The following is a 26,498-nucleotide window of genomic DNA, read 5'->3' on the forward strand; positions in this document are numbered from 1 at the left end:
TAGATGACATTGAATTTTTAAGAATATATAATTTAATATATTTAATAAATCATAAGCACTGTACTAGCTCTAAACTGATCTATGTGTGTACTTGGGAGAAAGCATTAGCATGTTTAAGTCATAAACATGTATATTGTCAGCATCAAGAGTTAAATACTGGAAAAGAAGCTGCCCTATTACATTTGCAGAAACAGAAAGAAAAAGAAAGTCTTTAAATACAGTGCATCCAGCTGTTAAAAACTGAGGTTTGTATCCACGTGTTGAAAAAAAAACAGCTGACAAGTGTCTGAATCAACAATTTTATTTATCAAATCATAATAAAATAAAGAGCAAAACATATGAAAGTATTCACTACCTTTAAATATCAACCCCTTTCTTGAAGGTGCCTTTAATCAAAACAATGAATGAAACCGTAAAAAACCTTGAGCATAATAAATCGCTAAAAATGCCATGCAGACTACATATATTTTCCCACCATCTGATTTGCAGCAATTACATTAGTGTGATTATACAAGTTGTTTTTCAACAGGTAATACATTTTTTTCATTATCAAACCTTCTCATATTTGAGAAAAAAAAGGAAAAGTCTTGTGCAATACATTTCATAATAAAGTGTCATGGGAATTTACTGTGTATTTAGAGGTTTTCATGCATATTTTGTTAATTATCTCTACACACTTTATTGTAAATCACTGTTAGTTCCTGAAAAAAAAAGAAGAAAAGACTAAACCTTGGTCACCCAGCTGGATCATTTAATGCCACAAGATCATGCAGTAAGCTTGATCCCAGGGAAGCTTGTCTGACATTACAGGAAAAACTATCCCGGGATTAAACCTAGATGATGATCACCAGAAATAAGGACTTACAGTCTATTGCTATACTTTCCGTCCCCTTATTCATTGTGACTTGAAGCTTACTCACTAGTAGAAAAGAAAAGAAGGCATAATGTGCTCTCTAGACAATCACCCAAAAAGTATTTCTAAAGGAAGAGAAAGTGCTGAGACATTTGGACAGGTTGAGTTAACCGTTGAGCAGCATTAATGCCAGTCTGCAGGACAGGGGGAAGGCGCAGTGGTTAAAGTGCTGTCGCTGTCACTGGGACTGGGCTCCAGGTCCGTATTTGTTCCAACTTTATCATAGATGTAGCCATAGAGACTGATGTTAGGCCTTTGGAGATGCTTAGACATCACAATAGAGTACTGCTTTAAGTGGCTGTACAGAGTGCCTGAGAGACAGAGTGAGAGAGAAAGAGAAAGAGGAGAAAAAAAGATTTGAGGGATGGCGAGCATCATGGCGTCAGAGTCTAGAGCCATTCATAAATCACATAGCACATGAGTTTACTGCCATCTCCACTCTAGTACAATAGATGGCTGACAGTGTTTTCTCAAAAAGGTTTCAATAAACGTCACAAAGGAAAAATGGGACAAAAACAATGGGGTCAGTTGAGGCAGAACTTCACAATACCGAAGAGCACTAATGGTATCATTTAACAATGTGAAACAAATGGCTCAATATTGCAGTAATTTCAAAATTGGTGAATTTATCGTACGGTTTCTCATATTTATTTGATTTGCCAGGGTATTTAATTGAATTCTCTTTCCTTTTCTCTTCCCTTTTTTTTTTACACACATACACAACCATTCAAAAGTTTAGAGTCAGGATGATTTGTTTTAAAGAAATTAACACTTATTCTGTAAGAATACTTTTATTTGATAAAAAAAAAAATGTCAGTTAAGACTTTTACATCATTGTCAAAGTTCTTCAAGACACTAAAGAATCTGGAAAACAAAGTAACATGGTTTCTACTAAAATATAAAGCAGCAAATCAGCCTATTAGATTAATCTCTGAAGGATCATGTGACACTGAAGACTTGAGTTATGGCTGCTGAAAATTCAGCTTTACATCACAGGAATAAATTACATTTTAAAATCTATTAAATAAAAAATGTATATAGTAATAATATTTCACAATATATCTGTTTTTACTGTATTTTGAACAAATAAATGCAGCCTTGGTGAGGATAAATATATATATATATATATATAAACACACAGTGGGTATAGAAAAGAATCACCCCCCTCCCCTTTAAATTAATCAACTTTTGTTGCTTTGCAGCCTGAAATTTAGACAGACACATTTTTGCATTTCAGGCTGCAAAGCAACACAATGTGATCATTTTAAAAACATTTATACACGACTGTATATAACCCCCCTCCAATAAGAACAGGACAAACATCCATTTTTAAAAATGTGTCCCAGAAATCTGAAACAGATCTGTCAAAAAATAAAGCACATGTAACAAGCCCCTTACCGACAGTGACAAATTTGTCTTTAAGAAATTTGTACAAGGAATGCACGTCCCTCATGAGTTCCTCATCTCCAAAAGTGAAGTAGGCCACATCTCTCCCTGCCTCAGAAGCTGCCATCAGCTGCAGCAGAGCTGGAAGGACAAATGGACACATCTGACAGTGAGCAGAATTTTCACTGGGCCTGCTGACGCCATAAATACCATTTAGAAAGCCTTTCATGTTTACCATTCATTTCTCTTTAAAGAATGCATCCCCAAACAGAAATGCCATGCATATATTTATGGCTGGCTGTCATTAATGCATGGGGATATGGAATACAAAAGGATAAAATTCTGTGTAGATTACCTCCTCTCACCCCCCATTAGCAAAATGAAGGGCCAATCATCCACTGCATGTTCTATATATGACATATTGCTGATATTCTGTGAAGGTCCAGAGTAAATACTGATAGCTTCCAACCCGCATGACTAAAGTTGTGTAATACTTCACTAATGGCATAGTGTGGATTCTTTAGTTTTGCCCATGTTCCTAGCTGTATAGAAAATGACTGACACATCCCATTATTTTTAAAAAGTAAATAATCCATGTCTAACAACCCCTATTAAGAGACTCAATCTTAGTCACCCAGCTTCAAATTGAGTCTAAAGAGTTTAAATATTTAAAGAGGTTGAACATAGCCCACTGATGAATGAACACTGTTCAAATAAGAGCAGCCAATTACAATGGGTAATCTGCAGTCAAACCAGTGCCAAACTTAACGGATTGGCTCAAAAAACTCAACCTCAAGATGAATTTACTGTGTGGCAATAATTGGGAGAAATTAACTAACTCCATGTACAAACATACTGAAGGCCCATGGTTCAACAATGATGAACTATCAAAGATGGAATCATCTCATGAAACCGTTTTCATCCTTAAAACAGAAAACGTTCAGCTGGCACAAGCTTGCCATGAATTAATGGATGAGGCTGGAAAATCAGTTACACTTTTAATGGAAAACATAAATGTGTGTCAGCTGATCAATACCAGCAAAGTGGAAAAAACATGTTTTGGGTCAAAAAACTATTTCTTCAAAACTTCTCTGTATTGTCTGATTACTAAAAGACAATAAAAAACCAGAAATGATAAAAAAAAATCTAGAGAGAAATATGCTCAGCTCACTATGTATGATTAAATACAGCATTTCTCATACTCCAAATTATAATTCTGTGATGCCTACATTTATTCGCAGCATTTAAACCGCTGAATTAAGGTTTTATTTTATTAGACAGTATAGCAGTATAGACTTTAAATATCAGCCATTAATGAGATATCTGACATAAAATTATAATAATTAACTGCTAGAATCTCAATAATGGTCATAATTATAATATTGGTGCATGATAATTCAGACAGTAATGTCCTATAAGAGTCCATCTTCAAAACTGTGTAGTTTCACATTGTGAGGAACAGATGATGGTTCCATGACCTGCATGTACCTTTGAGTTGCGTGTCACCTCCAAACGCACCACATCCCCAGTTTCCTGTGGCAACAGCAGAGAGGTTCTCAGGGTTTGCAGCAGGTCGCATGAAACTGCAATATGCCTAATAAAAGGGACATCCTTATATCATTGAGAAACAAATATAACCTAATCACTGCGAGACTCACAAGATGACTTGTGTCATGCCTCATTAAATCCTTTTAAGCAACGCACACTGGCATGGTTCAGGAAATCAAAGGCAATTACAGCTTAACTGAGGTCAAGGATTTTCCATTTCATGTAATCAGTGTGAAACACAGAAGAATATTTGCTTGAAACCTTTGCTGACCTTGTTTAGCTCCCGGGTCATTTTTTCAGGCTGAAACTGTTCCATGAAATTCCTGTATCTCAGTGCGTCCATGGCCACAATTTCAGTGCACCTCCGCTGCCACCCGTCTCTAAGCATGGGAAAAGATTTAATTCCAGGCTTTCCTCATTTTTACTAGCCGCAGACCATGGCATGTGTGTCTTGGCTATATTTAGGATAGCTAACTACATTTTACATTTCTTTAAGTTATTATTATCAGTAATCCATTACTGCCATTACCTGGGGATCTCATCTTTATGACTGGCTTTCCATTTGAAGCTCTCTGCATAGCCAGAGTACTTGCTGTATTGCTCTGTGCCTAAAGGAAGACCAAATAAATAAAACAAATACATAAGAAGAGGTTCATTCCTACCACAATATGAATAGCTTTTTCTTGTCCCCAACGTATTAAAAACAGAAATAATTTTAGATAAACACAATATCTAAATTATGTGAACATACAGGTGAGATTTATATTTGATATTAATTATAATAGCAATAATTTATCATTATTATTTAGCAATAGTCATTATTATTATTATAGCTTATAAAATATCTTATAAGCTCAATCTAGGAAACCAAATGATTTTAGTTCTATCAGAAACAACCATATTATAATACTTGACCACTTCTTATAACCAGCTAGAAGTTATACTTCTGTATGATTGCAATTTCCTTTTTTCTTTAATTGTATATAAGATTTCATTATCTATAATAAGCTTTTTTATATCAAACTGGAAAACTACTATATTAAAAGACATTTTATAAACTAATATAACTACCTTCTTGGTTGTTTTTAAATTGTGTAGATCTATTTTATTACTTTTAGGACACTCAAATCAAACCACTTGGTTAAGTGATGGAAAAAATGCTTCCAGACACTGTGCATCTCCCAACTATCACGAAGATCCTCCTCCCTCACCTTGATCTAATTAGAGTTTGTGGCCAGTTTCTGTGGCACTCTGACAAAGAGCAATTGCAAGATTAAAATCCAGTCCCTGTACCAATGCTTCAGCATTTCTGCCAAGTCTACTGACGCAGAAAGAGAGCATTAAGGAGTGCGTGTTATGATGCATTACTGGCGGGATATGGATATGACTCACTGCAAAGGTGAGTTTCAGTGCAATAGAAACGGAGATGACGATGAATATTTCGTTTGTTTTAATAACGGTGATGGAATGGCTGGATCCATTAGAGACGGCTGTTCCTGCAGTCATTCATAGTGGCCAAGAGGTAATACCATTAAATGGAAGGAGGGGGCAGCAGGGGTGGAAGAGAGAAAGATGACTAATATCTGAGCTTGATTCCATGTGAGGGTATTTTGTGACTGGGGTGGAAAGCTCCAAGTTTACAGTGACTTTGAGGCTGATTTCCAGAATTACAACTCACTAACACAGCTCTGAAAATGATTTCTCAATGGTGTATAATCACATCTGTGCCTTAACTATCAAACCTTTTCTAGTTTTCCAGGAAATTACCTATTGGTTTGAAAGCCAGATTAATAGTTTCTGTATCTGTGCTACAGTTTGAGTCCTGTGCATTTTTGGATGAGAAATGGACAGGACAGCAGGTGCGTGAGTGGGCAACAGCCAATCACAGCACAACATTTCTACATGGCTGTGACTGCAGTCGTTCCTTAAATATAAGGAGAGTATTCAACTATGCAAACAATTCTCTTGTAAACCATTTAAACTAGCTTTTTTTAACTTTTAGTCACAGGTTCTGAGTGATGTCTTCCTCACTTTGAATGTAGGTTTTAAGTAAAGATTAAACATAAATACCTTATAACATCCATGATTACTCTACTCTGTCTTGATTCAAACCCCACAAAATAAGTTAAATGATCTTATGATGTTCATTTCTATTAATGGTTTTCAAATGTCTACAATATTTCTTCAAACAATGTACTTAAACACTGTGACAGTGGAGTCATCTAGTGCTTTCCAATTTGTGAATGAATCGTTTCAATGAATGAAACACAATCTGATACACTCAGTGAACCACTGAATTACTTGTGGCCATCTCTGACTCAAAATGAAGTAACATCTTCTGCTGTGTTGTGCAAGGCTTGTGACGAATTGTTCAATTCAAAAGTCAAATACAAAAAGAAAAAAAAAGATCACGATGGTTTTGTCGAGGAAAGGGTCTCAAATGCATCTCCAAAGATTTTTTGAAAAGGGTCCCTCGCAAAAATATGATTATACTTGGGGGTCCTTGGCATTAGAAAGTTTGAAAACCCTCTGTTAAAGAAGCAGAATAGTTCAATTCCTTATCATTCCCATGACAAACTATTATATAATGGGCCATAGGTTAATCCAACTATAAAAAAGGTAATATTTTCACACTTTTTAGACAACAGATCTTTGAACAGCTAGAATGGAAGAAAGAGACACTTCAGTGGTGGCTGACATCAATCAGACGGAGATGTGTGATGGTGTGCAGGACAGACGGGAGGGCGGAGTGGACTGTTTCCACTGCTGTGCATGTGTGTGTGCTGACCTGTGATGATGAGGCACTCGTCGCTGTCCAGAGCTTCCGTGAAGAGGCGTGATATAATGAGCTCAGGGTTGATGAGGAAGCGTATCTCCTCCTGGACCAAGCCCATACCTGTCAGCCCTCCACCCACCAGCCTGTTCGCAAAGTCCACCTGCAGCACAAAGAAAAATACATATTCATCTTCTGCTAAATTGTTCAGCTGCCCTAAAGGAAATAAAATGTAATTTCATCCTTGGTATTATTTTGTGGAAGCCATTTCCTCAGTGCTGTCTCCTATTGTTATGCATTTTTATAATTCCAGGACTGGGAGTGTGAGCAGCAGTGCTAATATTAGTCCAGGACCACTTTGAAAAGGTAAACAGGGGAAGTGTGGGACCCCTTTGAGGCTATGTTTTGCAGGCTGTCAGGCTGGATTCACTGGGCCACAGCCTTCTCAGTGAGACGGAGGAGAGAAGGGGAGGGAGGTTGGCAGGCTGCCAGATGATCTCGCTGATCGGGTCACTCAACTCCAGCTCCGACCGCCCTGCCTCTCTTCAGCACTACTGACAACCTGTCAGACCGCCCCACCCTTCCGGAAACATCCGTCAATCCAGCCAGCAGGACCCCGGGCTCTTGGGACCTCCCAGGGCTGTTCATGTGTGCCCATCAGCTGTCAGGGTGTGCCCTGCCCCAACTGGGGAGAGGTGGGAAAAGGAGAGCAGGGCAGAAGACCCCGGCAGAATGACACTGCAATGAACTCGAGAGGTTCAGGGAGGGACGCGATTGGGGCCAACAGATCTACAGAACCTTTGTCAGTTTGGTCAACACGGAGATGTTTTTTTTGTTTTGTTTTTATCATACTGGGTCATGGATATCTTTGACATGTTACTTCCAATAAGAAAATGACAATCTATAAAAAAAAATGCCATAAAACAAAACAAAATAAATCAGCATATCAACAAAAAGATCCATCCTTCTTCATCTACAGTTCATGTTTATAATAAATAGAACGTTATTCTAAGTCATTATTTAATAAATAAATGTTGATTATGATTATGGCATCATCATCCCTTAAAAAAAGTAATTGTTCAAGAACAAGTTAAAGCCTTCTCTTTTACTAAATATTTAAACTTAATATGTCTTGAAGTCATTTACAAAGAAAGAAAGAAAGAAAGAAAGAAAGAAAGAAAGAAAAAAGCCTATATCGGCAAACTGGAAGAGGCACCTGTTTCATAGATCGTCCCAATGAATTTGTTTTGGGGAAATACTATTTATTCTTGTGTTCTAGTTCAAGATAAACTACCTGAATTACTCACAGCTTGAACAGAATCAGCACAGTTAACATCGAAAAAAGTGTAATGAACAACTATGCAGACATGTCCTTCTTAAGAAGAGAATGACAGAAAAGGTATTTTTGCATCAAAGTAATCTATAATCTGGCAGACTTCTCACTCAAAACTACCCATGCATGACATTCTCACCTGAAGCATCCCGTAGCCCTCATCCTCTATGGTGCCCTTACAGGTGATATGAAGACGGGTGAGCTGTTTCTTTGAACTAAAGGTCAAAAATAATTTCATCAAAACACCAAGGCCAAAATAACCACCACTCACTAAAACATTCATTTACAAGTACTGTTAAACAATTGCATCATAAATAGTGGCAGGCTAGAAATGCTATAGTGAACTAAGGGTGGAAGGTTACAATCATGACTTGAGCAATTTGAAATACAACCATCTCAGCGGTAAGAGTTTTCTGATAAGCAAAACAGAGAGGCAGTTTGGCCTTGCCTGCACTGCCAGAGGAAGCAATTGCCCAAAGTGACTACACAGTGCCAATGTTCATTCATCAAGCACAAAGCAAGTGATCTCTGTGAACTACTTTAAATGTCAGAGAGCCCTCTAGCTGTAGCACATTCAGAAATAAATGTGAGATTTATTTAATAGTAAATAAATAAGTATAAAAATAATAATAAAATAAGTATAAGTCTTCATAAATAAATCCAACACCACCACTGTACCAAGAAATAAGCATAAGGTACCTTTCCCATTTTGGAAAAACACTCAAGCTCTGTCTTGTGAATGTGACAAGGCCAGTGGGCACTGAAAAAAAAAATGGAATATAATAGACATCAATTATACCACTTTAAGAAAGACTGAGAATTAAGTGGATATCTGTGAGGTGGCAGGTCCAGACTTACTTGATTCAGTGACTCTTTTGAAATAGCACAGAAGAGTTTTAAGTTTCTCAATCTTGCGTAAGGAGGAGCCTTCAAACAGTCTAGGGAATGATAAAGACACCCAAAACTGTTGATTAGGGACATACTTCACACAATCGTTATGTTCACTTTCATAGGATGTATTATCAACGCACTCATAAATGACCATTAGAGGGAGACGTTTAGTTCCCAAAGTCAATGTGACGTATATGAGCTCCAGCACCAACTTCTGCAGTTTAGTGCCTCATTCTTGGGAACACGTGAGGAGAAAGAGGCCTTCCGTGTGATGGCCTCTCTGTCAGCACAACAATAAGATGGACTCACGCCTGCGGGCTCAGTGCTGCGCTCATGTCCCATTTCACAAAAGACAATGCAGAGAGGAACACTTCTTCATTCCTCTAAAGACCATTAAAGAACTGCGGCTTGCTTTTAAAAGTCCTAAATAGCAAAAGCCTTACAGTGAGCAGCCGTGATACCTCCCCCCACCCCAGCAAATGGCTTTCTCCATTTAGAATACTGCAGTCTTCAAGCTAACCATCTTCCACTTGCATTCATCCTTCCTCTTACTTGATGTAAATGGAGTAAGCAGGGGGAAAAGGTGGAACAAATGAAATGATAGAGGAAAAACTAATGCACTAAAAGCCCTTTGGGAAGGAAGACAGAGTTATTGAAGCCTCCTATATAGTCTCTTTGATGGTGGGCCTGATTTTATGAAATGTATCCCGGAAGGTAATCTGTTGTTGACAGAAAATAGTTGCCTTTTAGTAAGAAACTGATTGCTGACCTTTAATGTGAGAAATATGTGAGAAAATTTGATTTGATTCAACAAGACAAGCAGCTATTAAAGGATTTTATAAACCTGATTTCAATAACATGACAAGCTGGAAATTGCTAGGGTCAAATGGAAATTTTTTATGAAATGTACTGTTTTTCTAAAGTACTGTACAAGGTAGCAAATGGGTTTTGTGTCCAGCTCTAAAAATCTACAAACAAAAATAATAATAAATAAATAAATAAAAACCTTGTTAATTAATTTGCCATTAGGTAAGAATTTTTAAATGTAGTGTTTATCACTAAATGTTAGCTATGGGGTAAAGTGTGCAAGCCATCCCAACGTCTCAACCTAAATCATATTTAATTAATAACTAATTTAAGTACTAAATCATTCTAATATGCTGATTTAGGCCCATTTAACATCTCTTAATACATCAGCTGCTTAATACTTCTGTGGTATTAAGCATGTATAAACGTGAAGCTTTATCAGGTTTCTTTGATAAATGAAAAGTTCAAAAGAATAGCATTTATTTTGTAAGGAAATCTTTTGTTTATATTGCATTAAAGTGGTTTACGGCTTGATGACCGTGGGAAAATGTGAGTCCCATGGCCAAACCAGTTGAGAAGCACTGTTGTACGTGATCAAGGATTTCCCCCCACAGTCTACTGTAAGACAAAAATGTCAAAGCAGTCAAATTTAAATTGATTGAGGATATCTAGAATTATAGCCACTTTATTCTTGACAAATGGACAGTTAAGTAAAAACTGACACAGCCTACCCCATTCACACACACACATAAATATAAATTCAATAAATGCAGTCGATGTGCTTGCTACACAATCTAAGTCTCACATAACTGAAGTCTCACAGAACTGAACATGGCAACAGAAGCAAGATGTAAGCAAGATGTAATCAATCTGAATCTTTACAAGAAACAATGACAGTTGTACAGATCTCATAGGTGGATATGTATTGATAGTTTTACAGGTGTACCAGGAAAGCTTGCTTTGATGTGCACATTTTGAAACTAAAGTAAATATATCTTCAGCAAGCCTATATGTCATTTCCCAGAGGGCAGACTTTGACAGCTCTGCCAAACAAGCAATCTCTAAATTGCCTGGTGCTTGATAGCAGCACTGCTCAAGCCAATGAGTAAACTGATGGACAGTCACGCAATTAAAGTGGGCTGCACTGTAACGATCCACAGTCTAGATGCTCTGCGGTCTTGCTGAAATTTGTTTTCTTCAGCATGGCTGAGGTCACGGCCCACAACATCCTAAATAGTACTACTAAAAAAAACAGCAATACAGTGTTACTTGTTTGTTAGCATATGATGCTCGCACACATTCTGTGTCTCTATGTTCACCTGAATGACCAATTAGGTTTAATGCTGATATCGCTCAGCTCTTCATTATCTAGAGCACTACTATGTCCAGCAGGGAAGAAAAAGGCAGAAGCAAGGCAATGGCTTCAAATTTAAACCAAATGCATTACAGCTCCTCTGTTATGTCCAGGAGTTTGCATAAGTACTTGAAGTGCCTGGGGAATCCAATAGCCATCTTAGCATGACAGAGTAAAATTGAGGGCTGCTTTGTGTGCAGCACGACAAAGTGTGCAGCACGACAAACCACAGGCAGTTTTCTTCAAAACAACTTTATTAAAGCAGAGACAATCTACAACAGGCATTTTTACAGGACAAGTGCTGTTACTAAAGCCATATTAAAGATAAAGTATCTAATTTCTGCACCTCTACTTTTATCAAATTAAAATGATGACTGTTTTCAAACAGGTTTCCTGATCACTTTCCTGAACATTCATTTTCAATTAGTTGAATAAACAAGATGTCAAATTTGTCAATCATGTAACAGCAGTGTTTACAATGCTAAAATATAATTATTGTTAGGATTTAATGGATTTAAAGATAGATCACACAAAAGTTTAATCAAAAGTAAGTCTTTGGGAATAACCATAAAATACTGGTGTCAATAACAGCATAGATTGTGGAAAAGTACTTAAAGACAATGCCAGCAAGAATGCAAGCTGTTATCTGATGGATGGCCACGCACTTCACATCAGTCTCTCTAGTATCTAATTCTAATCTGATTTAAGTACTGTACCACATGATTGGCTCCATTGTAGAGCTGCAATTTAAGTGAGGAGAGAAACTCCTACACATTGTCTCCTCTACACGTTGTAGAACGACAAAGAAGAAATCTTTGTGAATGTGGAGGAGTGTAATTTAATAAAGATGAACCTTCACTAAATTTGATACTTGAGGCCTCCACATGCCACATTAACAGGCCAAAATCCATTGTAAATGTAATAGATACAGACTACTAGATAATGGGAAGCTAAATTAAATCATGTCGTGACTTACCTCACAGCCTACATATAAACCCTAATTTAGATGGAAATCTAAAACCTCAGACAATAACTAAAAAATATGTAACAGGTCTCCAGAGCGACACCATAGGAGAGGAGGCAGTACCTGTAAAAATTGATCTCAGGGTAGTTGGCATACTCGGACCTGCGCGAGTTGCGTCTGGGAAATGTACAGAAGAAGGCATTGGCAAGAAGGCAGGCAATTTGTTCCTGTGACATGGTCAAGGACTGATTCATCCTTGATTTAAGCAGCGGGATTGGCTGTAGAAGAGGAGAGAGAGGCAAAGACAATTATTTTAGCAACTGACCAAAGAGGGAGACAGAATTACATTAAGCAAATGGCCAGCAGTAATTAAGGTGCCATGTGTATCCCCCACCATCAGCCAGCAGCATTTACACTGAGCGTCATCCATCTCTGCTAATCAGACTTATAGACTATTAAGGGCAGTATAGATGACTAATCAATGCAAACATTAATAAAATACATGTGAATACAGAGTGCATTTGAGCAAGGAGAGATTATCTCTTTTCAAGGGCAAAAAGTCCTGAATTCTTAGAGGCAAACATTTGTGCAAGATCTTACACAAGCAGTGATTCAATGGCGGAGTAAAAACTAGCTTACTGAATGGGAAATGGCCTCCTCATGTCTAAATCAGTGATGTGCAAAAAAAGAAAAAGAAAATATTGTACCCGACCCGCTTCCTGCCCCGCATTTTTCTAAAGTAGTAAATGCTCATCATAGCGTCATTGGGCCATAGCCTAGATGTAGGAACAAGGCACAAAAATATCTATTTCTATTTTTGTCAAGAATTATAAAAAATCTTCAATAAGATCATAATTTGTACTAAAATAGTCTAGTCTGGCTATGTCTATTTTGATGTTTCTGCAAGTTCAGCAGACATTGAGGCTCGGGTTTGTTCCGATCAGAGCTTGTGGGCGGAGAGCGCATTTCTGAATATTCCGCTCCGCTCACTCATTCCGTGGGGTCGCTCTTTATTTGTTTAGTAATAAACTGGTGTTTTCTGTGTTGCTGCAAAAATGAAGTTGACAAAATGTGGACTCGCCATGAACGGCAGAGCGAAATGCACATTTCATATGGATTACATATTCAGAGAGAAGCCTATTTATTTCGGTTTGAATATTTTAGTTTAAAAGTAGACATTTCAAGCTTTCTGTAATATATAGCCTATTCTCAAATCTGTGAGGCACACGCTGAGTTTCGGCACCCCCCAGTTCACATACAATGCATGTGATCGTGCCGGCGTATCATTACATTGTCTGCTATATATTTGCTTCTTATTTATTAAATACGGGCAATTGATTGATAAAACATTGATCAAAATTACACGCCAGTTATTCAGCCAATAAAGTGTAGGCCTATGTATTTCAAAATTGTGTCTAGTACTATATAAATTACAAAGGTTTAATTGTAAAACTGGTTGGCTGGTCTTAGCTGGTCTCCCATTCTGGCCAATTTGGTTTCAGTTGGTCAGTCAGCTGGTCTTCCAGCCTGATCAGCTAAAGAAGTGCTCAATACCCTCTAAAACCAGCCTTTAAACCATCTATGACTAAGCTGGAAGACCAGTTAAAACCAGCCAACCATCTGGTTGGTTTCATCCATTTTTTTCAGCACGGAAATAAAAAGATAAAATGAGGTTTAACATAAAAGTATTTTTGTGAAAACTTAAAGCATTAAATTAGGGATGCATTTAAGAACATATCCCTCGAGTATTGTTCTGATGCCAGAAATTAGGCTGATGGACGTCTACCATTGGCATCCATTAGTTCAGGTGCTAATGAGGGCGTTGTGCTCATCTGGAAGTTTCCTTCACTAGCCACTGGTTTTACACAGCAGCACGCTGGGCCCATTAACCTTTAGCCAGACATGATTATGTCTACCCATCTATTTCTGCCCCAAAACCTGAGCATCTGTCCCAGCCAATGTGAAAGAAAGCATATGATTTTGTATAGCATTACCTGGGTGCAAATCTTGGGTGTATTCAAAACCAGTTTCATCATCTTTGGCAATGTGACGTTAAAAAGATGCTGTACTTCATCATTTTCCATACCCTGCAAGAGAGAGATTAAATGTGTCTGATAGCTATAGCTGATTTGAATTAAAAAACAAAAAAAGAAACTGGTCTGTTCACACTTTAAATGTACACAACCATTTAAATTGGTTTAGGGTCTGTAAGATTGTTTTTTTTTTTAAAGAAGTCTCTTATGCTCACTAAGACTGCATTTATTTAATCAAAACAGTAATATTGCAAATTATTATTAAAATTTAAAATAACTATTTTGTATTTTAATATATATTAAGAGGTAATTAATTTCTGTGATGGCAAAGCTGAATTCTCAGCAGCAATTACTCCTGTCTTCAGTGTCACATGATCCTTCAGAAATCATTCTAATTTGTTTATTTGCTCAAGAAACATTTCTAAGTTTGTCAATGTTAAAAACAGTTGATACAGTTGATACATTCTTTCAGAATTCTTTGATTAATAAAGCAAATTTTTTTTTTATAAAATAAGAAGTCACGTCTTACTGACCCCAAATTTTTAACAGTAGTATAGATTTAATATTCAAGTAGCGTTATTTGCATGGTAAAAAAGTAGTTATTAAATTGTTGTTACAAAAAAAGAAAACAATTCTTATGAATGCCTTCAGTGAAGTGACAACTCTGCTAAGAGAATGAATCATCTGTTGACTATTACCAATTAAAGATGGACAACATTACCATGTTATGTCCTCAATCTAATAAGAAAGAAAAAAACAAATGTCAACTGTCTTGTACAAAATAGAATAAAAAAATGAAGCCTTTTCAGCACGGGTTTCTCTGCTCCTGGGGCTTTTCCCCTAAATCACCATTTAAATGGAAAACAACTGTCAGAAGAAGAAGCCATATTGTTGAATAAGACACTTGAACCCAGCTGTCGACTTGTCATAGAGAGTATTATTCATGTGTCAGAAAAAAAAAAGAAAAAAAAAACACCTTAAGATGTCATGCTGTCAGGATGACATCAATAGGTGAACAAAAATTATTTGCATCCTGGGCTGCAAAAAAAAGATTGCTTTCAACTTTTGCAAACCACATAGAAGCTCAGAGCGCACTGGAAAAACACATGAAATACGATATTAACCATTTTATCTCTTTCTTGTCTGGAGCATCTAAAAAGCTTGATTCAGGGAGTTAACAAATAAAACCACTCGGTTTGTCAGTGTAGTAAGAAAAAAACTCACTCGTATCCGAAAAGGCAGTAAAGGTTGATCTATCACAAAGAGGTTACAGAAACATAATTTTGTGATATTAGCGGAGCTCCCACTGGTGGATGACATCACAGAGCTGGAAATAAAGACACAGCCCTCCGTGAACTTTTCATTTCGGTTAAAATATGGCTAAGCAACGTCACCGTAGATCTCGGTTCAGGCAAACAGCACTGCTTTGTGATATTCAATCTGAAGCTGAGGGTGTCAAAACAGCGCAGGCTGGCTCAGCAACCTTGTATGATTTCAGGAAAGATAAATACGCTACTGTTTTATCATCACACAGATTTACAACACTTATTTACAAATATATCGACTGCACGCCCAGTCACAGGCCCATTTCATCAAGGTTACTGGGTGTGCTCAGCTGATTAAATGGGATTCCTGGAACAGACGCAAATGGTTTGAGGAAGGAGAGGTGGTGCAGGGCTCTTCTGGATGGGAAGCATCGCCTGACAATTTAACAAAGGAGCATTTATACAGTCGCAAAGGAGGCCTGACTAAATGCTGTCATAAGTAATGACCTGCTTGACATCGTAAAGTGCTCCTCTGGGTCTAATGAGTGAGGAGAGCCGTCAGGCCGGAGGGGCCTGAGCTGAGGTTGCAGGAGTTAGACCTCACTAAATCAAATAGCCTCCTTCATTCCCCCTCATCCTGCCCAACCAGAACCTGTTAGATAACATACTACAATCTCTATTCAACCCTACCAATAAAAATTCAAAGTCATTATTTTCTAATTTTTTTTATTTTTGAGTATACGAAAGTAAAATAAATAGCAGATTTTTCTGCTAAATTATGTGTACATTACATATCATGCTTCGTATTTTACACAGCGTTTTTTCTGGGCTTTAAAGGGATAGTTCACCATCAAAAATGATTTTTTATTTTTTATTTACACACCCTCATGTTGTTCCAAACTAATATATATAATAAAATAAAACAAAATAAAATAAAATGGGCAGATAATGTCCCAAACCAAAAAGTATTCCTCTCTTACAAAATCAACACAAACACTGTGCTGGCTGCAGGGAATCCCACTATCCTGAGATACTGAAAGAAGATAGTGTAGGCAAAGGCTTTTGTGGGGGGCTAGATGTTTGAAGTGGAGTTCTGTGCACTAAGCCAGCAGTGTGAATTTATCAGAACCCACTGCTCTGACACTTTCATTTCAGGGTAGGGCTAAGGCTCAACAACAATTTATGACAAGACGGGTCCTAATTTGTATTTTGCTTCTTTCCATAGCCATTACACCTCTGCTGTCAATCAAAATCCCGGCAGCCGCTCAGCTTTGTGACAATTATTGGAGTCCTGCGGTAACCGACACAATTTTAAGACACCAGAGAGCCATCCTATTTGCACCTCTGACGATATATGGACGATATAGCGTTACAGCATGGGTAGATGCAGAATAACACCGGATATAAATGCAGCTACAGAATGCATGTGATCTATTCAGATGACAACTATATTGCAAATTATTCTTGAGATTTAATCAAATTGAGAAATAATGGGAGTAATATTTGAAAGTTGTGAAGAATATACTTAAAAAAATCTTTATTTCACAACAAATAGCTAAACTAGCGATGTTAAATGTTTAAATGTTATTTAATAGCTGACAAAAACTGTTGTAATGCTCTTCTTGGTGGGGTTTCATCATCAATATGTTCAAATCATAGCCAATAGATTTAAATAATCATACTCATCGTTCCACAAGTCTCCAATAACACAAACATCCATCCTGAAATGCACATTTCAAAATCCACTTTACTTCCCAGAGGAAACATCTTTCAGATAGTAGCATTTGTCACCCCGTGAGTCACACAGGCAGTAACCCTAAACAAACACAATGATTGCATCATGCCAGGCTTGGGAAGTTTTAGTCTAGCCCTCACAAACACCAATATTGTATCTAACTAAAGCATAACTTCTGGTAACAGGTTAACTGAATTAATTTCAGTGACTTCCAAGGTTTCCACAACCATGCAACCAAGACCAATTACATAACTGCATATTTTAATGTTTCTATATCGATAATTTCATATGTAAAACATTTAAAATGATTTCAAAATTAAATTCCACATTTTAAACCTACAATATACAATAACAAATGTTAAAGGCCTGTTCATACCAAAGATAAAAACTATAATGATAGTGTGACGAGTGGGGCGGGGCCGAGGGACATGGGAGCGAGGCCGGTGTAGTTCATCTCCAATCACTCCCCCGGCCTCGCTCCCATGTCCCTCGGCCCCGCCCCACTCGTCACAGATAGTTTTAGAAATCGTTCTAAATTTAAGAGTCCATAGCACAACTATAAAATTAACAATAGAGGAACGATATTGTTAAAATCACTTTTAAAAGATTTTTTTTTCGGCTGATGAACTACAAAGACATTGACAGTAAATCAGAATCCATCCTGCTCTACAAGCTCGAGCATTTAAATACACAGAAAACTGCAGTGTCCACTTCTAATAAACAGAACATTATTGTGCGATAATGTGGACACAAATATAGTTATTACAGTTATCTTCATAGTTATCGTTCCTGGTGTGAATAAGCCTTAAGCCTACACTGATGCTTCATTTCATTAACACAGAACCAACGAAGAGAGTGAGAGCTGCCACATCTTCACTATGGCCTGTATGCTGCATTGCGTAAAGATGGCTTTATTTTTTGATGTAGTCTTTTTGCTCTATATTCTGCTTTAAAAAACATTTTGACTGACAAAGCACAAGCACACATTTGACATGCACGATTCAGAACTATCTTACAGTTATTAACTGACCACTGTTCAGTGATGTTTCATTAAATCTCTTAAATTGAAAATCAATTGCCAACTCTCCAGGCTGACATACCAGTGACCTCTGTTGATGATACAGCGAAATAAGACAGCTGGCTTAAAAGCATTTAAATATTTATGCACATAATGATATTATACCACAAAAGTCTACATAGTACCATAATATTTAATAATATTCCAGACAATTTAGTAAAATGGCACTAGTACAGACTAATAAAAACATTTGCCATACTTAATTACAGCTAAGGTGAGAACAACACCACATTAATAAGCAATGCAAGCATAAAGATAACAAGATTATGTTTTTAAACATGACAGCATGTCATCATTAAGGTCGGGCCTTAGATTTGATGCATGATCACCAAAACAGTACAGTACTAAAATGATTTTGGCAAAAACAGATGGATGGAAAAACACTGAGAAACGTGATGATGAATCGTGCATGAGCCAAAGAGTAGAGGCACAGCTCAAGCTCTTAAAGGGGTCACATGATGCTGCTAAAAAGAATATTATTTGGTGTAATGAAATGTGTTTATGTGGTTTAAGGTTCAAAAAACACATTATCTTCCACATACTGTACATTATTGTTTCTCCTCTATGCCCCGTTGATTTTTACAAGGCTCGTCGGTCTGAAAAGCTGTGATTGGCCAGCTATCCAGTGCGTTGTGATTGGCCGTATACCTCAAGCATGTGAAGGAAATGTTACACCCCTTAACATATTGTGATGACCTGTACGGCCGGAGCGACGAGACATAAACATTAAAACCCATTATATATGTTGATATAAACATGATTTCTAGTGGTGCCCTCTTTTGGAAGGCCAAACAAAGTAGTTTCACTTTCACAGTGAAACACACAGCGTCTATGCAACATGGCGACGGCGGCAACAACAACACTACAGCGAGAATAAAAGGTACGCCTTCTTTCTTTGTGTGAACATCTGGGCAGCGTTATGCAAATCTTCCAACATAGTGATGTAGAGATGTGAGGGCGTGTTTAAACGAGCCATTTTAGGGGGCTCTTTGGATTTGAGACTTTAGTCTTTGCAACTTCACACATCTTCTTTATGCACCAAGAGCTTGTAACACTCCAAAGAGAAAGGAAAAATTGAAATCACATCATATGACCCCTTTAAGTGGACAGTTTAAGGAACTGGTCCACACAAGCATGATTCATTAGAACACGGTGTACTTTGCTAATGGCTTTGATTGGCTCCCTCACAGATTTAATGGCTGTGGTTAATTAAATTTGATATAGCCATAAATAGTCACAGGCAGCTATTGATTTACACAGGTCTAAGATTATTCTATCAAATCATCTTAAGCATGGAGGAGCTGTTTTGACGTCTTGGCTGAAACCATAGCTATAAGAATAGCACTATCATATAAAAATGACGTTTGACTAATCTAAGACTCGATGTAGTTCAAAGTCTGCCATTTACTGAACCCTGGAGAAAAACTACACACACAGAACTAAAGGTGGTTAAGACTTTCATGTAACCCAATGACTATCAGTGTGTCTGAAATTGCATATTGTCTGAGTAGGTACTGCATATTAATTTCAATTTACTTCGCAACTGTTCAAAAATTGGAGTTTGACTCCTAACCCTAGAGTTGTGGGCTTGAGTCTCGGGCCTGCAATACCACGACTGAGGTGCCCTTGAGCAAGGCACCGAACCCCCAACTGCTCCCTGGGCGCCACAGCATAAATGGCTGCCCACAGCTCTGGGTGTGTGTTCACGGTGTGTGTGTGTGTTCACTGTTGTGTGTGTGTGCACTTTGGATGGGTTAAATGCAGAGCACGATTCTGAGTATGGGTCACCATACATGGCTGTGTGTCATGTCACTTTTTTCATATTATATACTTCACTGCCATTCATAAATCCTCTCTCTTTGGCCTCATGGGATAGTAAAGTGTCCATAGAATGGGAGGATTAGTACCATTGCCAAGTAACTGTACAAGTATGAAATGTATTACCACTTCGGATAAGAAAGTGTTGGCTAAATAATGAAGATCCACATAATCCTATGCCTCAAAATCATCCTCATTTATGAGTCACCTAACAATGATATAGCGTAATGAAACTGATGCCTGGTGGGTAACAGATATTATGAGGCTACTATCTGACAATTTAGGCCCTGTCCACACGGCCACGGGTATTTTTATAACCGTGACTTTTTTTACGCGGTTCGGCCTTTCGTCCACATGAAAACGCAGTTTCAGGGCACCGAAACCGAACATTTTTGAAAACTACGGCCAGGGTGAGCATTTTAAGAAACGCCGGTTGCAGTGTTGTCGTGTGGACAGTATAACCAGGGTTTTTGCCTTGCGACGTCAGAGTGTGCGCCGTTATCCGCTGTGTTTGACGTCAGATTGTGTGCTGCTGACTGCTTCTGATTGGCCAAGGTGACTTTACGATTTGGGTTATATCGCCGCCTGCTCACAAAAAACTTTACTTTCAAATATTAGCTTCCTGTTGGTCAATGCAATCCATTTGCTGAACAACAGTAAATGTGAACTGTTATATAGGAGCACTCAATATCACTGAATAGTAGCAAACAACCCTCAAGCGTTCTTAAGTCATCTACCTATCAGAGCTATCATCAAGACCAGTTTCTGGCTGTTCAGAAGACCAAGGCCCATCTGTTAAGTGTTTTTATTTGCAGTAAACAGTACCATCATCTCCCTGGCCTTACTCTGCCAGCTGCTGCTCGTTATGCTGTGTGCCCACCTCTGTCTTAATTGACTACTGCTGGAGGCAAAGAGATCCCCGGGGATGAGTTAGCAGAAGGGGCAGACGCGGACTGCTTGGTGCGTATCCACTTGGAGGCTAACCTGCTTCTTCTCTCTGACTGAAGAGCGTAATGCCTTGAGTGTGCCAGTAAATTCATACCAGTCAGACTAAACAATGATGGAACATTCTTAGTATCATGAGGCCTTCTGGTCCCAACTGTGACACACCACAAGAAATCAGACTTTAGGATGCTCACTTCGTTAACGCCATAACATTAGAGCTTTCATTGTATGGCAGCAGCGGTTATGATATGGATGGTCAAAAATGTATCATGAAGTGAAATGTAACCAACTGGGGCTGCTTAACATTCTCTAAGTAAAATGGTTTATTCTAGCATTGACTAAGAATCCAATTAAACTGGTTTCTTCACTTTTCGCTGCATTCGGTTTTACTGTGGAAACATAATGCAATGCTGAATTACTCATTATTTGTGTATGTACAGTTTGTTTAAACTCTTTAGTGCTTTGTGTAAGTTGTAGACTTAATTTATTAGTACTTTCTGATTTAATTTCCATTAATGTCACTATTAAATGCAAATCATCAATCTGCATGCACATTATTTGGAGTGCTTTGAACTACATCTAGATGAGGTTAATCAAATTCTTTGTACATTAACACATGATATTGACACAAATCCAATGGACAACTGGACAGCAAGCGATCTTTGGTCATCTCTATTTTACACACAAGAAAACATGCAATCTGTGTTATTTTTCCTGAAAAAAAAAGTATTTCTTACCTCAGTGCAGAGATAATTCAAAGCTGTGAAGTCCCATCTTTTAGCATGTACTATGTTGTAACTCAATATTGCATCCTGTAAGATTATAAGGGTTAAAAAAAGTTTTCATTTTTAAATATGAACAATTAACAATTCAGTTTTTAGATGCGTTTCATATCTAAGAAAATGTTAACCACTGAACCACATCCAAATAAGAAAACAATTCCATTTGGTAAAACTGTAAAATGTATGAGATCATTAAACTAAGCAAAGAAAATGATGCCTCACATCTTGGAGCAATTCTGCCACCCCCTGGTGGAATTAATCTCTTAATCATTTAGCACAACTTTCTTTTTGTGTTTACATACATAACGTTGACATACAACAGTTCATTCCATAAACACAGTGGCCAAGAGAGCTCAACCATTTGTATAACCACAGTGGTACAAATACAATGGTTAAACTATGGTTAGTGTAGCAAAATCATGGATAATCTGTAGTTACCATGGTTTAACTATAGCAACAAATGGTTATTTTTTGTAGAGGAAGTTTTGAAAATTATCTAACCAGCTTACATAATGTTTCACAGTTACAGTACTTGTGTACTTCAGCTTATTTAGCCTAATAAAATCCAAAAAAGCAATGGAATCATATGATTAGGATGTAAAAAAAAAACTCTCACCTTTCAGAGCAGACACTGATAAACATGTCACCTTGTCCCTTGTTGCGTTTCCTTTAAAAATTCCACTGTGGTCTATCCATATTTACAGTGCATTTCTGTATTTGCAGTGCGTTTCTTTATTTGGTAGCGTTGTGTGTATTTGCAGCATTTTTCTGCATTTAGTTCTGTTAAAGAGTTAATTACAGCAGATGTGTTGTCAAAAAGATGATGGAGATGTTTTCTTAATTTGTTGGTGTTTTTTCTGTTTGCATGGGTTTTTCCATTTGCAGCATGTTGAGCTCTCTCGGCAACCTTACATAAAGTCCTAAAAAACAAAACTTACCTTAATATCAAGTGAACTTTTGCATTCTCTTTCCAAAGCTGTACGAATCAACTCCCACCGACTTTGCACTACATCCTGAAAAGACACACTATACACATCAAATAGACACCATACATTCAAAATTACCTCATATTGAGCCTAATAAATAGTATAAGCTTTTCAGTTCACTTTCATATATATTGCAAAGTCTATATAATTTAAAAGGAAATTAAGTTTTAGTGAGACAATTCTACATGGCACTGATTAACCTTTAAGAAGATATTACCTCATTCTCAACAGGAAACAGGTTCTTTTCTGAACAAGGCATCTTTACGGTCATATCATCCCAGGAATCTCTGTATTTGCTTGGATATGGATGAGGGACTTGACCTTCTTTGAGCAGGTCTGTCTATAAACCAGAACAGGGAGAGAGACTCTAGGTATTTACCAATTCATTTTACTTTTGAATCAATACAAACATTATGTAATCAGGTCAGTATGTCATTCTGAAATTTTAAAGGATAACAATATTTTCTTTTTCCTTATTGGTTGCCTGAAAACAATCAGTTTAAAAAAGAAAGCCTGCTACAGACTCAAATGCTTGTAATGTAAAATATAAAGTAAAAACTATTTTCTACAGGCACAATTTAAGTACTATTCATCCACTTTAGTTCAAATCCTTTCAATGAAACATCAAAACACTGAGTTCTATGCTGTACAGGCACAGCGTAGAGATGCTTGGACAACCACAGCAGCGTTAAACGCAAACTGACAGGAAGCCCTTAGGCGCTGACCGAGAACATCACAGTGTCACTGCCAAGTGCTGTGGAGAGCGTGGCTTACCCTGACGAGTACTTTGTGATTGTCTGTTGCCCTGAGGTGTGGCAGGGACTGTCCACACTGAGGCATTCTTCTAAGTTCCTCTATTGGGGTCCCGAGCCATTCCTGTTCTTTCTGCTCAGCTGACACTTGCTCACTGGAGAGATGGAACAAATTATGTTATTTGCATTATTATAATCCATTGTATATTATATATATATTTGCATGTTTAGTTTTTAATGATCTATTTCAACAAAATAGTATGGAATTTCAATCAGCCCGTTTATAAAAATAATGATCAGTAACAGCCCAGCTTTTAATATCAGTGCATAATGTGGTAAAACCATTTTCTACAGCAATATTTCCAAAAACAACAATACCTTTCTGAACAAGGTGCCTGTGTCTGGTTACTATCAGGTTCATTCTGAAAAACATTTTCAGAAACAAAAGCATCAGCACCCGAGTTTTGCCCCTTTGTGGCATCTGTTTCCATGGGTGTCACTTCATTTTCGTCTGTGATGTTCTCTACAGCTTCTGAACTGGGAATTGAGGTTTTGGGCTCCACCATTGGGCCAACACTCGAATGGGGCTCTTGCAAGTTGGGGCAGGCAGATGAGTTGCTGGACAGAGACTCTTTGCATGCTGGACTCGCTGGTCTCATATCCACATCTATGCTTGATGTGTCACTCGTATTTCCAGACAAATTAAGGTTTGTCCCTGACATCTCTGTAGAAGTCATCTTGCCCAGCTTGGCATCTGGTGAATTTGATTCAAATGCCTCCGTTTGAATGTTTGCATTATTAATATCAGGAGTTTCTCTATAAGTGATGCCTTTTGTGTCCTTGTCACAGTTCAGCAAAGAGGGCAGTGTCTGGTCCACTGGATCATCATTCTGCTCCTTACGATTTCTTGTTGATTCACACAGATTGTCATTATCTTTCATGACTGCCTGACAGCATTTCTTGATTTCAGAGGTCTCGTGGAGATCACATCCAGACATTTCATCATCATCCCCATGGCTGATATGATAAAAAAATAAAACAAGCTTCAGTTTTTTTAACCCATAAAAAATAAATACAATTAATAAATAACTTACCTATTCATATCTGTATTACAAGTATCCATGTTCATCATAAGCACACTTCCTGCCACACTAGTTGCTGTAAAAAAAGAAAAGAAAAAGAAAGAAAAAAAGAAACTTAGAACTGAAAATAAAATTTATGGTTACATTCATATCTGCAACTGATAAGGATTGCTGCAAAACAAGAAAGCTAACATTTCAAATTCTTCCTCGAAAATATTTATCTCTCTCACTCTCGAACCACACAAACACAAACACACACACACAAAAGTTTGGACACACCTTCTCATTCAAAGAGTTTTCTTTATTTTCATGACTATTAAAATTGTAGATTCACACTGAAGGCATCAAAACTATGAATTAACACATGTGGAATTATATATGGAATTATATAGATAACAAAAAAGTGTGAAATAACTGAAAATATGTCATATTCTAGGTTCTTCAAAGTAGCCACCTTTTGCTTTGATTACTGCTTTGCACGCTCTTGGCATTCTCTTGATGAGCTTCAAGAGGTAGTCACCTGAAATGGTCTTCCAACAGTCTTGAAGGAGTTCCCCGAGAGATGCTTAGCACTTGTTGGAACCTTTTGCCTTCAGTCTGCGGTCCAGCTCACCCCTAAACCATCTCGATTGGGTTCAGGTCTGGTGACTGTGGAGGCCAGGTCATCTGGCGCAGCACCCCATCACTCTCCTTCTTGGTCAAATAGCCCTTGATGCCTTCAGTGTGACTCTACAATTTTCATAGTCATGAAAATAAAGAAAACTCTTTGAATGAGAAGGTGTGTCCAAACTTTTGGTCTGTACTGTATATATACACACACACACACACACACACACACACATATATATATATGTATGTATATACAGTGTAGTCAATTTTTACCTTTATATATATATATATATATAATTTAGATTTGAAATGGGTATTAGAATAACTCTGAAAAAAACCTCTAATTTAACTTACATATTTAGCCGAAGCCTTCAAATCTCAATCAAAATGAACCGCATACATTATTAATACATTATTAATACACTATCGGGCATTATTTCTGCTAGAAAAATAACAATACTCCTTCAGTATTTCACGCTAGTGTTTATACCGTTATATTAGACAGGCTGCTTTACTGTCAGTTTGTTCACTTTCATCACGGATCAAATAATCATAACGTTACTTGCTCTTTTTCTGCTCTGTCTTCGTATCGATGTGAACCTCCCACACATATTCGAGCTCTTTTCCAGCAGACGGGAAACTACACCTATTTATGCAAAGTTTTGCTCCTGTGAGCTCCTTCTATTTTCCCCCACAGTATCAAAGACAACAAGAACACAGCGGAATAGAATTAAACACAACAGAAAGGTCAACTGGTGGATGCATCAGTTCCGGGTCATAAAGTTCGCTGCTGATTGGATGGAATCTTGTCACCTGATTGAAAGAGAGCGTCTCTAGTCCAAGATCATCAGGAACCGGTTACTTTCTTCTTTCTGTAGATATTTCATTCATAAAAGCTATGGTTTTATTTATAGGTCACATATGTACAGTATTATTTAGAATATAGTATCTTTGGCGGGTCAGAAATTGTATTGCAACCACTGATCTATATATGATATTATAGATCAGTGATTGCAACCTATAATGAAAGTCCGTCAGTCTGCTTCTTCCGTTTAAAATAATTAGTTACGTCATAGTTTTGTATATTGAGGTATATTGAAGTACATCCTCATAGATAAACTACTACGCAACGTACAGTTAACCTAGCAAGAAAAGTGGCTAGTGCACCTAAATCTGAAAGCTCATTTAAAACAAATAGAAAACAGAACAGCACTTTTGCTAAAGCTAGTTCCCTTTCGAGAGTACTCTCGTACTGCGTAAGCTAGCTTACGCTATGGGGAAAAGGTCCCCTTTTCTCGAGAATATGAAGCCAAAAATTATCCTTAATTTTTAAATAATGTAAAACGCAGTGCTGCAGCACAGCAGACCTAAGCGAAGCGGCTCGTGCGCTTATTGGCTGTGCTGTGGCAACTGCAGCAACCTATGGTGAGGCGGCGGAGAGGAA

The 26,498-nt window shown here is 37.6% G+C and overlaps 1 protein-coding gene across 1 annotated transcript; it reads right to left on the reverse strand.

Annotated features, from left to right (window-relative positions):
* Positions 1 to 285: 285 nt before the first annotated feature.
* On the reverse strand, positions 286 to 25,773 carry LOC132110638 (poly(ADP-ribose) glycohydrolase-like). The gene is made up of 18 exons (XM_059517408.1): positions 25,612 to 25,773; positions 24,458 to 24,514; positions 23,742 to 24,380; positions 23,386 to 23,518; positions 22,829 to 22,951; positions 22,564 to 22,638; positions 21,581 to 21,655; positions 13,964 to 14,056; positions 12,093 to 12,247; positions 8,812 to 8,891; positions 8,653 to 8,713; positions 8,093 to 8,168; positions 6,636 to 6,783; positions 4,377 to 4,455; positions 4,119 to 4,227; positions 3,788 to 3,893; positions 2,312 to 2,440; positions 286 to 1,224 (listed from the first exon to the last, which is right to left on the reverse strand). The coding sequence occupies exons 2-18, from the start codon at positions 24,493 to 24,495 to the stop codon at positions 1,037 to 1,039; spliced, it is 2,307 nt and encodes a 768-aa protein (XP_059373391.1). The 5' UTR covers positions 24,496 to 24,514; positions 25,612 to 25,773; the 3' UTR covers positions 286 to 1,036.
* Between the last annotated feature and the right edge of the window lie 725 nt (positions 25,774 to 26,498).

The sequence above is a fragment of the Carassius carassius genome, chromosome 30 (assembly GCF_963082965.1).
Source record: "Carassius carassius chromosome 30, fCarCar2.1, whole genome shotgun sequence".
NCBI lineage: Eukaryota > Metazoa > Chordata > Actinopteri > Cypriniformes > Cyprinidae > Carassius > Carassius carassius.